Here is a 12,903-nt window from a genome sequence, read left to right as displayed (position 1 = left end):
TTTTTATCTTCCTTGGAGTTTCCCCAAACTAAAGACTTTTCATTTTTCCCTAGGTTTAACTGTATGACAAACAAACACTTTGATATGAAATAGATTTAACTTATTTAAAGTAGTAACAAATTAGGGGTGGGAAAAAAATATCGGCATGGCAATATATCGCGAAACTTTATCGGTTTTGAATGTCTTAATATCGATTGTGATCGTAGTAGTAATAGTAATAAATTGGAAATGGATCATTTGGTGTAATATTGTTTTTTTAATCAGTTTTTCCAATGAATCATCACCGTCATCTGATGTACATATATACAATGTGTATTTTAAGCTGCATTTAAAATTTCTCAGTGAACTATGTAGAATATTGCAATATATCGCAATAATGTATCGTGACTCAAGTATCGTGATACGTATCGTATCGTGAAATCCTTGCCAATACCCACCCCTATAACAAATCCAAATTTGCAGGAGTCATAAAGGAAATGTCCACTGTGTGTTAAAAAATCACCAATGTCTTATTACATGCTTTATTATTTAATTCTTTGTTTGAAAATAACACGTTCATCTCTGAATTGTGTCCAACCTCATCCTTCTTGATCGTAAATGTGTCCATAGTCAACCTTCACTTGAACATTGTGATCCTTAATTAATGTGTTTTAATTGGACATTGATTTGTACAGGGACACACTGGGGAACTGCTTCTTCCTGCGAACTGAGATCACCCTGAAGGGAGCCACCTACCAGATCTCCTTCACCGACACGGACCAGCTGCCTCCACCTTTCCGCATCGACAACATCTCTGAGGTAACGTCAGCTGTTACTAAGATGTGGAGACAGACCAATGTTCCTGATCCGTATCTATTGCACCTACAACAAAAAAAGGTCCAAGTGGAAAACAGAGTAGAATCAATGTAAAACATCCATAATGATTCCTTTCAGGTGCCTATCCAGATCTGGCAGCACGGCGTGGCTGATATCCGGCTACACACCGAGGTGAAGGCGAGCTCGGTGCTGGACTACGCCTGCGATGAGCCCACGCTGCCGCCCTACATCACTCTCACCGTGAAGGGGGCAGGATCCTCCGAGGTCACCGCCGACATGAACTTCTTCAGAGAATACAACAAACTCTACTACGAAAACTTCATCTACATCGCAGCCACGCACACCTTCTCAACGTACGGACACGCGACTTACTAGGAAACAGCATAGTTTTATACATCTTTCTCAGTTGAAGTCATAAAAGCTAACGGTATCGCTCTGTATCTGCAGGAATGTGGAGAGGAGACCTGGGGGGAAAAAGCTGCTGAGCTGTGCTGAGCTAGTTCTCGACGTGGACACAAAGACTCTCAGAGTCATCTTGAAGAAAAAGGTACTGTTTTCATGTTGAAAATGCAAAAAGAAAGTTTTTAACCTGGTTAGCATATTTTTATCCACCGGATCTGATGAACTTTATAATCTTTTATTATTCAGTTTCATCTGATCCAAGTCCAGATCTGATCTTAAATAAATTAACTTTCATTGCTTAACTCAATAAATAGAGCAAGTTAGTTAATTAATTAGTTAATTTAGTGAGGAGAGGGCAGCTCGTCTAACTCTGTAACTCTCTTTAGAATATTATTTCCTTCAAACTGTGTCTAGGAAGCTTTTCTATTCTTTTAGTTTAGTTTTTATTTCATTCATCGCTTAAAAAAAACAAAACAATTCAATATAAACACAAACGTTCCCAAATCTGCCCTTTTATCCCAACAATCAATTTACAAAGAACTTGAATTAAAAAACAAAAAATGATAATAATAAAATAGGTATCAGCCAACATGTTTCTGTTTTAGATCCCAAGATACAATTCCACCATACAAACGAAAGAAAACAAAAAAAAAATGACTTGCAGACCTTTCATGGCTACACAATGGGTTGGACAATCAAACACATTTCCTAAAATTTTCCTTAACATACTGGTTTTAATTGATCTTTTAAATGTAAATTTGGATTTGTTGGTTTATTTGTTCAGATTTGTCCATAAACTGATTCCTTTAGTTTAAAGATCTCTGTTTAAACTCTCAGTGTTCAAAATGAGACATGATCAAGAAAAACAATCTGTTGTGGCGGTTGTTGTGCAGGAGCCGGGGAAGCGCTCTCAGCTGTGGAGGATGACTGGGACTGGGATGCTTTGTCACGAAGGCTCCTCCCCACCACAGAGCAAACCGACCCAGCCTCGCCCACTGGACTCCTCTCTGGTCCTGGACATCGCGGGGCTTGCAGCTGTTAGCGACAACAGGTCTGTACTAAGCAGCAGTAGCTCAACAGATCGTGCAGTAACTCTCTCAGGAGTAATTTATAATGAGTTCTGAACACTGGATTATGAAGTCAACCAAATCCACATACACTCACCGGCCACTTTATTAGGTACACCTTGCTAGTAAAAGGTTGTACTGCCTTAATTCTTTGTGGCATACTTTCCACAAGGTGTTGGAAACATTCCTCAGAGATATTGGTCCATATTGACAGGCAACATTATTCTTCTATTGTCCAATTTTGACAACCAGTCTGACCTCTCACATCAACAAGGCATTTTCGTTCACACAACTGTCTCTCACTGGATGTTTTCTCTTTTCCAGACCATTCTCTGTTAAACCCTAGAGATGGTTCTGTGTGAAAATCCCAGTAGATCAGCAGTTTCTGAAATACTCCAACAACCATACCACGTTCAAAGTCACTTAAATCCCCTTTCTTTGTCATTCTGATGCTCGGTTTGAACTTCAGCAAGTTGTCTTGATCACCTCCACATGAATAAATGCATTGAATTGCAGCCATGTGATCGGCTGATTAGCTATTTGTGTTAACAAGCAATTGAACAGGTGTACCTAATAAAGTGACCGGTGAGTGTATATAATAGGCTGATTTTTATGACACAGCCCACTGGACATGCACACAAATTGGTTGTGTTAATGTCATTGTGCTGCGCCATTTGATATCTGGACCTAATCCTCTGGACTTTGTACGGAGCTCATATGTGAAAACATCTACAGAAGACCAGCTTGTCAGAAGTGTCTCTAACTCTGTCCTCCAGCTTTGAACCACTGATGCTGAGGAGACCGGACTCTCGCCGCAGCACCACCCAGACGTGGTATTTCAGCGCGGGCATGCTGACCTGTGGACTACCCCGGCTGGTAGTACAGGTAGGATTGTGTTTTTGGAAAATAATTCAGGACCTAATTTCTTGTATTCACTGCTCCTACGAGTCCTATTACATCATATCGTTTGATCTTCAATTTTACGCATGACTTGTACCCTTCAGGTAAAGGGTGGTGTGACAGGCCTCTACGATGGAGCCGAGGTGGTGCTGGGCCCAGATTCAGGGCTGCAGGAGCCTGGACCTGAGCAGCAGTTCATTAACCAGAAGATGAGACCTGGCTCCGGCGTGTTGTCAGTCCAGGTTCTACCAGATGGACCAACGCGTGTCCTGCAGGTGAGAACAGCACAGAGTTGGAGAACCAGTGTGCATGGATTATTTTTCTTGTAACGGATGCGTTGTGTTCAGGAAACATTGAACCTCTCTAGATAGCAGTGCTTGTTGTTAATTTCCTCTCATGATGTTTTTTTCTGGGCAGTATTCCACCCTCATAGCCAAAAATTGATTGTAAATATCTGTTCTACTTTAAGTCCTGTTTGCAAAGTTTTATTTTGGGACCTCGTTCCCTGCTGTTGTTTCCAGATCAGCGACTTCAGTCAGAGGAGGATGATCAGGACGTCCCCCAGCTGTGAACAGGACAAGAGCAAAGAGGACGTGAAGAAGAAGGACCCAGAGCAGGAGCTGGAGGTATCGGTTACTCTCAAATTCATTCAGCATCTTAAAGACCACGATGCCTACTTTGTTATATTTTCAATTTATATTTTTTTGTGTCTGGTATCAAATGTTTTGACTCGTCCGTTGTCTTTTTGCTCAGGTGTTGGTGAACTTGGAGGAAGGTCTGGGTGTATCTCTGGTCAACAAGGTTCCCGAGGAGTTGGTTTTCACTACTCTGTCTGGCATAGACGTTCACTTCACCCGCACAGCTGCCAATGAAGTGTTGGAGCTTAGCATTCAGAACATCCAGGTAAGCTGTAAGAACATTGAACGAGGATCATATTTGATTTGTTTAACACTGTTTCATACGAAGGCGGTTCAAGGGGCTTCCCCTGATAATAGTGAAATGACAGTCCGTGTGAGCTGCTGTTTCTCGAATGTGGCCATGTAGCTGTTTAACTACTGCGTCTTTCATACCGTTATCAGGTGGACAACCAGCTGCTGGGAACCACCCAACCCGTGATGCTGTGTGTAACTCCAAGCTCGATTGACAGCGGTGTCAGTGAAGGAGGCCCGGCCCTGCAGATCAACTCGGTCAAGGTCCCCAGCAGCCTCATGCTCACTGATCTCTTCAAGGTGAGTGTTGCTGCAGTTGCCAGTTTTTTGTGGATGCAAATACAAACCTGGGTCTCTGATTGGGGATGTCCCGAATGTTTGGTGATCTGGTAGTAGGAGATCGTCTGAATGAACCAGACACTGAACTTTGTATTTGAAAGAAGAGAAATAAAATATTCCAGAGGGAGTTACGGTGTTTATGGCGTTGGGTGATAAATAACAGACAGAGATATCAGAATCACTTATGGCGTTAACTGTTTTCTGTTTGCAGCATCTCATGGTCACGGCTCAGCGCTTCACCGTCATCATCGAGGAGAAGCTCTTGCTCAAGCTGCTCAGCTTTTTTGGATATGGACAATCAGAAGCTGGTGCGTCTAATGTTGAACGTCGTCATGTGTGAAAGCGTGTTTACTTCAAAAGTGTATCAAAAACCCAAATAATTAAATTTGTGCTGAATGCAGAGTTGGAGAAGTTGGATGAAAACGTCCACGAGAAGCCCAGCGAGGACACGGGACATCCCAAACGTTACTACTTTGAGAACTTGAAGATCAGCCTTCCTCAGGTCAAACTGAGCGTCTTCACCTCTAACAAGCTGCCTCCAGATCTCAAGGTAACTTAACATGGTCTTCTTTTTCTCTTCTTCTTTTATCTGATGATTTTCTGTCTGCTTAATTCGATGTAAAGTGGTGTCACCAAGCTGAAGACAGACCTAGTGTTGGTTCTCAACAAAGAAATAGACCAATTTTACTGCTGTTTTAATTCATATTATGTCTAGAATCACTTAACCAAAGTAAAGAAAATAAGGAGGTGTGTAAAAACCTTTGATTTGGACAGTACGTCCCACATTGGGTCACAGAAAGATCCCATCAGAAGCTTCTCATTTTTTCATCAATTGCCTTGTTTGTGACAACAGGCTCTGAAAGGCACCCTGGGCTTTCCTCTGATTCGCTTCGAAGACGCCGTCATCAACATGTACCCGTTCACCAGGGTGCACCCCTACGAGACCCAGGAAATCATCATCAACGACATCCTCAAGCACTTCAGAGAGGTAGGAGGGACACACAGGTCTGAGGTCTGAGCCCGTTTGGACCAATGGGAGGAAGTGGAGACGCGTCGTCCATATTTTCTACAGTCTATGCTGTGGATAAATCATATGACTGTAAAACTGTAAAGTCTTTATGAGTTTAAATGTATTTTTGCCAAAGAAGGATCGTCAGGTGTGGTATGTAACGTAGCGGACTGTCTGGCTTGTGTCAGGTCTTTATGGTCAGTGTTTCCTGTCTGTAGGAGCTCATCAGCCAGGCAGCTCAGATCCTGGGCTCTGTGGACTTCTTGGGGAATCCGATGGGCCTCCTTAACGATGTCTCCGAGGGTGTTTCTGAACTCATCAAGTATGGCAACGTGAGCGGCCTCATACGCAACGTCACCCACGGGGTGTCCAACTCTGCCGCCAAGGTACGTGCAACACAACAGGCGCTTACTGTGTCCAGCTCCATTGTTTCTTAAAATATATACATATTATTATAGTGTACAGGTGTTACAGGTGTCTACCTCTTGAATGCACATAAACTGACACCTTCAAAGAAACATTAAAACTGCCATCGTGTTCCTTTGTGGGTCAGTTTGCAGGCACCTTATCGGACGGGCTGGGGAAGACCATGGACAACCGGCACCAGAGTGAGCGGGAGTACATCAGATACCACGGAGCTACAAGTGGAGAGCACCTGGTGGCAGGGATTCATGGACTAGCTCATGGTACGTTTGTCTGGTCAAAGCTGAGCCTTTTAATTTATGTATATGCAGGTTTATATAGAGAGAAATTTTTGGTTTACTGTTATAGAAACAGATACTACAACAGATACTATGCAACAAGACAGAAATATGAAGGACTGTGCTAATTAGGAGCTTGTGTGTTGTTTTTAATCAAGTACAGAATCCTTGAATAAATTGTGTGGCCATATTGTCCCTTTTTGGACATTTTCCCACACCTTTTTTAGGATTAAAATCTGTAAAGGGGGAGTTTTAAGAGTTATAGAGTAAACGTTAGTTTAAGGGTTAGGGTTAGCACTTAATTGGGGAGGTTAGGGTAAGGGTTAGGGGGCTCATTATGTCACTGGAAGGTCCTAACAAAGATAGAAACATATGCGTTTGTTGTTGTACAGCTTTCTTTCTGAGGACCTTGAGTTGTACACCATCAGAGTGAGGACATTTGTGTAAAATGAGGACATTTTGGCCGGTCCTCACATCTATATAAGGTTGTTTGATGGTTAAGACTAGGGGTCCACGACCTCTAGGGGTCTGCAGGGGGGTCTGCAAAGTCTTTGGTTAATTTGACATTTTTATATATATTTTTTTAAATTTTCCCCCACAAATTTAAGTTTCTTTAAATATACATTAATATGAATCCAATATTTTGGATAAATGGAGGCAGGAATACATTATCTTTCAGTCAACACTTCACTCATTCAGCCATAAAGGAGCTTTATCAACACCGTTTCACACAGAGCGCCACTCTAGACCTGTCAATCTAAGCCTCCTGTGCACAGTAGGCCCCGCCCCTATCACTGGAGCCAATCACAAGGCTGCATATTACACTCTGACTCTGTCAGGTTCCCTGAAATTGGCCAAGAGCCTGTTCAGTGCCCAAGTAAAACCCAGAAGCAACGCAGCAATACTAGCAGAAGAGAAGCTAACAGTGCAGCTCACTCCCATCAGCTAACTGCTGAGATTGGATTGAATAACTTCACATACATATATAGTAGGCATCAGTTTGGGGTCCTTGGTCTAAAAAACGTTGAAGACCAGTGTTTTAGGGTACAGGTTACAGTGAGGTTATGGTTAGGATTGGGCACGGTTGGGTTATGTTGGGGGCTAGAGAAATCTTCATATCAGTGGGTGTTCTGACAAAGACAGCCATACAGATGTGTATGGACTCTAGTTGTCAGTCCTTTTCATTGATTGTGCTGTCTTGTCCTCCTGCAGGTATCATTGGAGGCATGACGAGCATCATCACTTCGACTGTGGAGGGGGTAAAGACAGAGGGTGGAGTCAGCGGCTTCTTCTCGGGCCTCGGTAAAGGTCTTGTCGGCACTGTGACCAAACCGGTGGCTGGAGCCCTGGATTTTGCCTCGGAGACGGCCCAGACAGTCCGGGACATGGCCAGTCTCAGCAACCACAGGTGGGCTTGGTGTATTTCCTGGATTAACCCTCTGGAGTCAGCGAATTACATGACCAATTTAAGACGACGTAGAAGCAAGACGCCATGTTAACGAATCTCAACTTTTGTAGAAAGTTCTAACTTCAAATTATATACCAGTTGACACCCCATTTTCTATTGGTGGAAAAATGCATCTCATCAACCAATCAGGAAATGATGTGTCAGTGGTTGCTAAGGAAGAGTGAAAAGTTGTGGGAGTGACGCTACATTGAGTTGGGAATATAGAAAGAGAGCAAAGCCAGAGATTTGGGACTTAGATATTAAACATTATTACTTATTGTTACACCTGATAGTTTTGTAAATTGTTGTACAAAAATGCGTGATGAATTCCTGCATTTTAATGGAAATAGTTAAATAAAAATAGCTTTGTTGTTTGCTAAATTTGTTCATAAGCTTATGAAAATAACACTTTAGGTTTGCATTCTAAGTTCTAAAAATGGTTTTCACTGAGAAAAATCTAACTTTTTCCTACTCGGATTTTATAGTTTTAGATCCAATATGTTAATACAGACAATGTAAACTGTTTTTAGGATGAAATATAAAGGTAACAACCAAAAGTAGTCAAAAACAACCAATTCTACTCTGGACTCCAGAGCGTTAAAGTTCTCAGCAATGCATGAATGACTTTTTGTTTCAGTCTGAAGACTAAATGAAAAAATGGCTGTCAAAGTGTAATATTGCTGTTATATTTCCAGGCTCAGTGTGCAGCATGTCAGGAAGCCTCGCTGCTGTAAGGGACCTCAGGGCCTCCTCCCTCGATACTCGTCCACACAGGCGGACGGTCAGGAGCAGCTCTTCCACCTCACTGACAACATCAACTCTGAGTTGTGAGTCTCACTCGGCTCATTGCCATTATTACCTTAATATCAGCGGCCCCCGTCAGCAGACTCATCTTTACGTTTTCCGTTCCCCAAACCAGCTTCATTGCTGTGGAGCCCATCGACAGCTACTGCGTCCTCATCTCGTCCAAAGCCGTGTACTTCCTGAAGCCGGGGGACTACGTGGACCGCGAGGCCATCTTCCTGGAGGTGAAGTACGACGACCTCTACCACTGCCTGGTCTCTAAGGATCACGGGAAGGTGTATGTGCAGCTCACCAAGAAGGCTGAGAACTCCAGCAGTGGCGTAGCCATTCCTGGCCCCTCCCACCAGAAACCCATGGTGAGTTTTCACTGATCGACATCCAGGTCACAGAAAACCGAGAACCTGCCGCCTCATTTTTAATCACAGTTGTTCATTACAAGCTTTAGAGTCACGCAACAGTAAATATAAGGAATGATTAGGCACTAAAAACACTTTTTACTTGCCAAGAGACCTTTAATGTCATCTCTGATTTGTTCAGTAATTAATAGTATATAATTCCGGTTCTGCTACACGTTGAACTCTCATCGGTATCGGAGCTGAGCCAAGAACTTTAAAACGATCAGATCGGATCAGTTTCAGGCTTCAACCAAACCCGAACCTTTGTAGTTATTTATTTTAAGTCTTCCATAAACCAGAATCACTATCCTGTAGCATCAAAACGTCTTGTTTATCGTCACTAGGAAGCGTCAAAGCTGCACAAAGGAAGGAACCAACGTAAGGTGACAAAACATGTCTCTAAAAAAAAAAAAAAAGGATCAACATTTAGAACAAATGGTTTAGTTCAGTTTAGTTCATCCATCAATGGAATGAGAGTAATGCAGCTTTACCTCTCAACCAAACTAACATCAGTAGCCAATCAGAAGCAGGGTGGGGTGGGTCTTGGAAAACCTTGTTGAGATCCAGCTGCAGCTGATGGTGCATTCAAGACAACTTGGGTGAGTTGTCTAACTCTGAAAGCACTGCCTCCAAAAATAAAAATAAACAGCTGCTGCACATATTTTAATGCTCAGCAAACAGTGACAATATACAAAACAAATTTTTTGTACTCTGAGTTAACCTGTAACATAAACGCTGTGATATCAGAAGTCTGAAATTTCTGAGTTTTGGTGAATGCATCATCCAAGCCGGTGTTTTTACATTGAAGTCACTGTTGTCGTAGCTGCAAACAAAGGACTTTAAAATAGTAAAATAATAATAATAACTAGTAATAAATGTTAGGATGTAGATTTTACAGTTAGAATATAATCATTTTTCTTTGTTTTTGTTGTTTAAACTAAAACTGAGTTAAATGGTTAAATTACTAATGGAATAATTCCTCATATTAAATAGCCTGCCCCCCCACACCCAGAAAAAAGTTCAGACTCAGGATTTGTTTTTGTTTTTCTACTTTAAGCCCTGGAATTTAGTAAATTATGCAACGTGGAGGTTTTGCAAGGTGGTAGTAGATTTGTTTTCCTGGAGATAAAGTCACTGCAGAAAATATTCCAGAGAGGCTTAGAGGATTAGAGCTGCCCAATGCTGGAGTAGAGGAGACTTTGACAGAAATATTTATTGGACTTAATACAGTCGCACGGTGCACATATGATCCAGGAGAACACAAGTAAGACAAGAAAAGCCTCTATGAAACTCAAGGGGATGAAGGTTTGTTCATCTAAGATCAGATCAAATATTAAAAGATCTCTAATCGTGTCGTGGGACAAACAGGCTGATCCTCGTCTCCATGTGGTCTGTTCTCTGCAGGTCCATGTGAAGAGCGAGAGCCTCGCCGTCAAGATCTCTCAAGAAGTCAACTACGCCAAGAGTCTGTACTACGAGCAGCAGCTCATGTTGCCCTCCGGCGAGGACGAGGACTGTCTCCTGCTCGAATCCTGATGACGGCTCTTTTTTTTTTCTTTTTTTTTTTAAAAAAAGCGCCGCCTGTAGGACTTTTTTCTTAAAGCTTGAGAGGACACTTGTTTTCATTTCTTAGGCCACTGGTTTTTATTGCATTTGACAAACTGCCGCGGGTGGATTTACTGAGTTGCGTCCGTGCACTCGGTTCAGACACATAACAAAACACACATTTACTGACTTTAAACACTTTCTGCAGCGCAGCGATCGTTTTGACTGCGTCGCTGTGGAAGGAGCTGCTAACACACTGGTTCTCTGTGGCTGTGTGGACGCTCACTCACGGTAAACACAGCCACAGAGCTTCTATATATTCTTGTGAATAGACAGAAATGTAAATAGAGCTACATACCAAGATGATAAATAAAACAGTGTAAATACTGTATTAATTATGAAGTATGGAGGGAAAAAAAAAAACACCTGAAGCTTATGTTGTGAACTGTGACACACTGAATATACAGCTCCCATTTTGTGTATAGGAGACTATTAGATGTAATGGGGGGTGAATGAATTGCACTGACGGGGGAGGGGGAGGGACCTGCAGCCCCCTCCCCCACTCACAAACTGAAGCTGCCGGTCTATGTCTACTCTGCCTTTTACAATCACAGACTTCCAGACTTGACGTGTCTTTTATTTAACAGATCCTTTGTAATCAGCTCACCTCTCTTTCTTAGAAATCAGTGTTGTCTAACAAAGTTTAAACTCTGAACACAACATGCTGAAGAGTTGCCTATCGATTGGTTTGTTTGTGGTGGGTTTGAGTTGCGTGTTAGAGGAGTTAAACGTGTCGGAGGGAGGTGGTGGACTCGCTCTACGATTCGGGTAATATTGACGTGGACAATGCTTCAAATAAAGCACCAGACTGCAGCAGTGACAGTGTGGGACTTTTATTTCCAAACTTTGTGTTGGATGAGTTTTTTTCTTTTCTTTCTGATATTAATATGGAGGCGGCTGTGTACTAATATTAATCCCTGTGTGGTGGTGAGGTGTGAGGACCTTTGTGTATTTAAGGCGAGACACGGCAGTAAAAACTAATTTTTCACCCACTGATCAATTTTTCTTCATTAACATGTTTTCTATCAAACCAGTTTTAAAAAAACACACATTTATGTTTTTATTTCACTACATTTTGACAGTGTTGCGTCTCTAATTTACTCCTAAATTCACTAAAAGTCATCAGTCAGCATGTGAGCTACCGTTGTGAAGCTCTGTTTCTCCTGCAGAAGTCGCTCTAGTTCCAAATATGGTCATATCCTTTGTACTGGCAACCAATCATGAAAGTAGAAAGGCAGATCTGAAGCTAAACTCTCATTGGTTGGATCCATGACCTTCTGCCGGTCTGTGTTTATCTGAGAGGGACATTTAAAAATGTTGTGAAGTCTTCTCTAAGAGGAAAACTAGAGCTCAAATTCACAAGAAAAGTCAAAGAAAAGACAGATGAAGGAGAGGAGAGGGGAAGTCAGAATCTTCTCAGTTCATCCGGCCGTAAATTGTTTTTGGTCAAACGAGACGAAGGTGGAGACGATCATCAATGGATCATTATTCGTGTTTCACACTTGAACTAATTACACCTTACGGTATTTTAATATTATATATCTTTCTATGATTATATGATATGTTTTGAAGGAGTGGATTTGGTTTGGGTACATAGTGATTTCCAATAAAAATATACATGATTTGGATTCAATGTAAAACTTTAAAGGCAGTTTTCTCAAAGTTTTTCTGCTACTCTGAGCGAGAAATCTGCACTTCAGTAGAGCTAACACAAACCAAACTTGCTAGATTTATTCCTAACTATATTCTGCAGGTATTTACAGAGGGGAATTTTCATACATCATTCAGAGCCTGATTTATAGAACGTTTTACTCCTAAAAACATGATGAAATTGGATTTTTGTTAGGACTGTTGACAGTATTTTGTGCTTTATGAAGAGATAAAACGGGATATCCAAAGTTCCCTTAGTAAATACCTCAAAATCTAATATGTTAACAAAATGAAACAAGAATTTTGAACCTCACTTTAGCCATTATTCAGATTTATGTTCTGGAAATGTATGCAAATTAATGCATATTTAAATAGATAACTCCTAATTTGCATATATAAATATAAATTCACAGAAAACTAGTTATACAAAAAAATAATTGCATTTACATAAATAAACTGGAGAAGTTTCATGGTGATATCTATTAATTAAAATTTTTTACCCTATTCACCTGTAGCGTCTCGCCTTAAGTTGTGTCCACAGAGCCACTCACGTCCCCAGTAACGTTCAGTCCATTTTTTATAGATAATGAAGCTGAGAATGAGAAGTTGTGATCAATTACTTGTAAAAGCGACATATTAAAATCCAAAATAAATAATTCCCTCCAAAGTCTATAACTAGCTTAGCAGTAAACGTATCGTCCCCATAATTTATGGCTCAAGTTCTCAAGTCAAGGACTAAATAGCTGTAACTCTCTAAAGTTAGAGCCCGTACAGTTACGACAAACTGTCCCAGCCTCATCTATCCTAAACACCAGATGCATAACGTAATATATAATATA

At 41.4% G+C, this 12,903-nt stretch overlaps 1 protein-coding gene across 3 annotated transcripts in view; it reads left to right on the top strand.

The window, feature by feature from the left end:
* vps13d (vacuolar protein sorting 13 homolog D) overlaps positions 1-11,402 on the top strand; it is a 44,293-nt gene extending 32,891 nt beyond the window's left edge. For all 3 annotated transcript variants that reach the window (XM_047585083.1, XM_047585075.1, XM_047585065.1), the window contains 18 exons: positions 675-798; positions 934-1,169; positions 1,264-1,363; positions 2,112-2,269; positions 3,062-3,170; positions 3,290-3,460; positions 3,707-3,811; positions 3,939-4,088; positions 4,265-4,414; positions 4,665-4,761; positions 4,855-5,003; positions 5,307-5,441; positions 5,681-5,848; positions 6,016-6,148; positions 7,376-7,571; positions 8,306-8,437; positions 8,530-8,770; positions 10,214-11,402. In XM_047585083.1, coding sequence (XP_047441039.1) covers positions 675-798; positions 934-1,169; positions 1,264-1,363; positions 2,112-2,269; positions 3,062-3,170; positions 3,290-3,460; positions 3,707-3,811; positions 3,939-4,088; positions 4,265-4,414; positions 4,665-4,761; positions 4,855-5,003; positions 5,307-5,441; positions 5,681-5,848; positions 6,016-6,148; positions 7,376-7,571; positions 8,306-8,437; positions 8,530-8,770; positions 10,214-10,345 — 2,686 coding nt within the window. In that variant the 3' untranslated portion in view covers positions 10,346-11,402. The remainder of the gene's footprint in view (positions 1-674; positions 799-933; positions 1,170-1,263; positions 1,364-2,111; positions 2,270-3,061; positions 3,171-3,289; positions 3,461-3,706; positions 3,812-3,938; positions 4,089-4,264; positions 4,415-4,664; positions 4,762-4,854; positions 5,004-5,306; positions 5,442-5,680; positions 5,849-6,015; positions 6,149-7,375; positions 7,572-8,305; positions 8,438-8,529; positions 8,771-10,213) is intronic.
* The last annotated feature ends 1,501 nt before the right edge of the window (positions 11,403-12,903 follow it).

The sequence above is a fragment of the Mugil cephalus genome, chromosome 1 (assembly GCF_022458985.1).
Source record: "Mugil cephalus isolate CIBA_MC_2020 chromosome 1, CIBA_Mcephalus_1.1, whole genome shotgun sequence".
Lineage (NCBI taxonomy): Eukaryota > Metazoa > Chordata > Actinopteri > Mugiliformes > Mugilidae > Mugil > Mugil cephalus.
The sequence above is the reverse complement of the archived record's forward strand: the minus strand, read 5'-3'. Positions and strand labels throughout refer to the sequence as shown.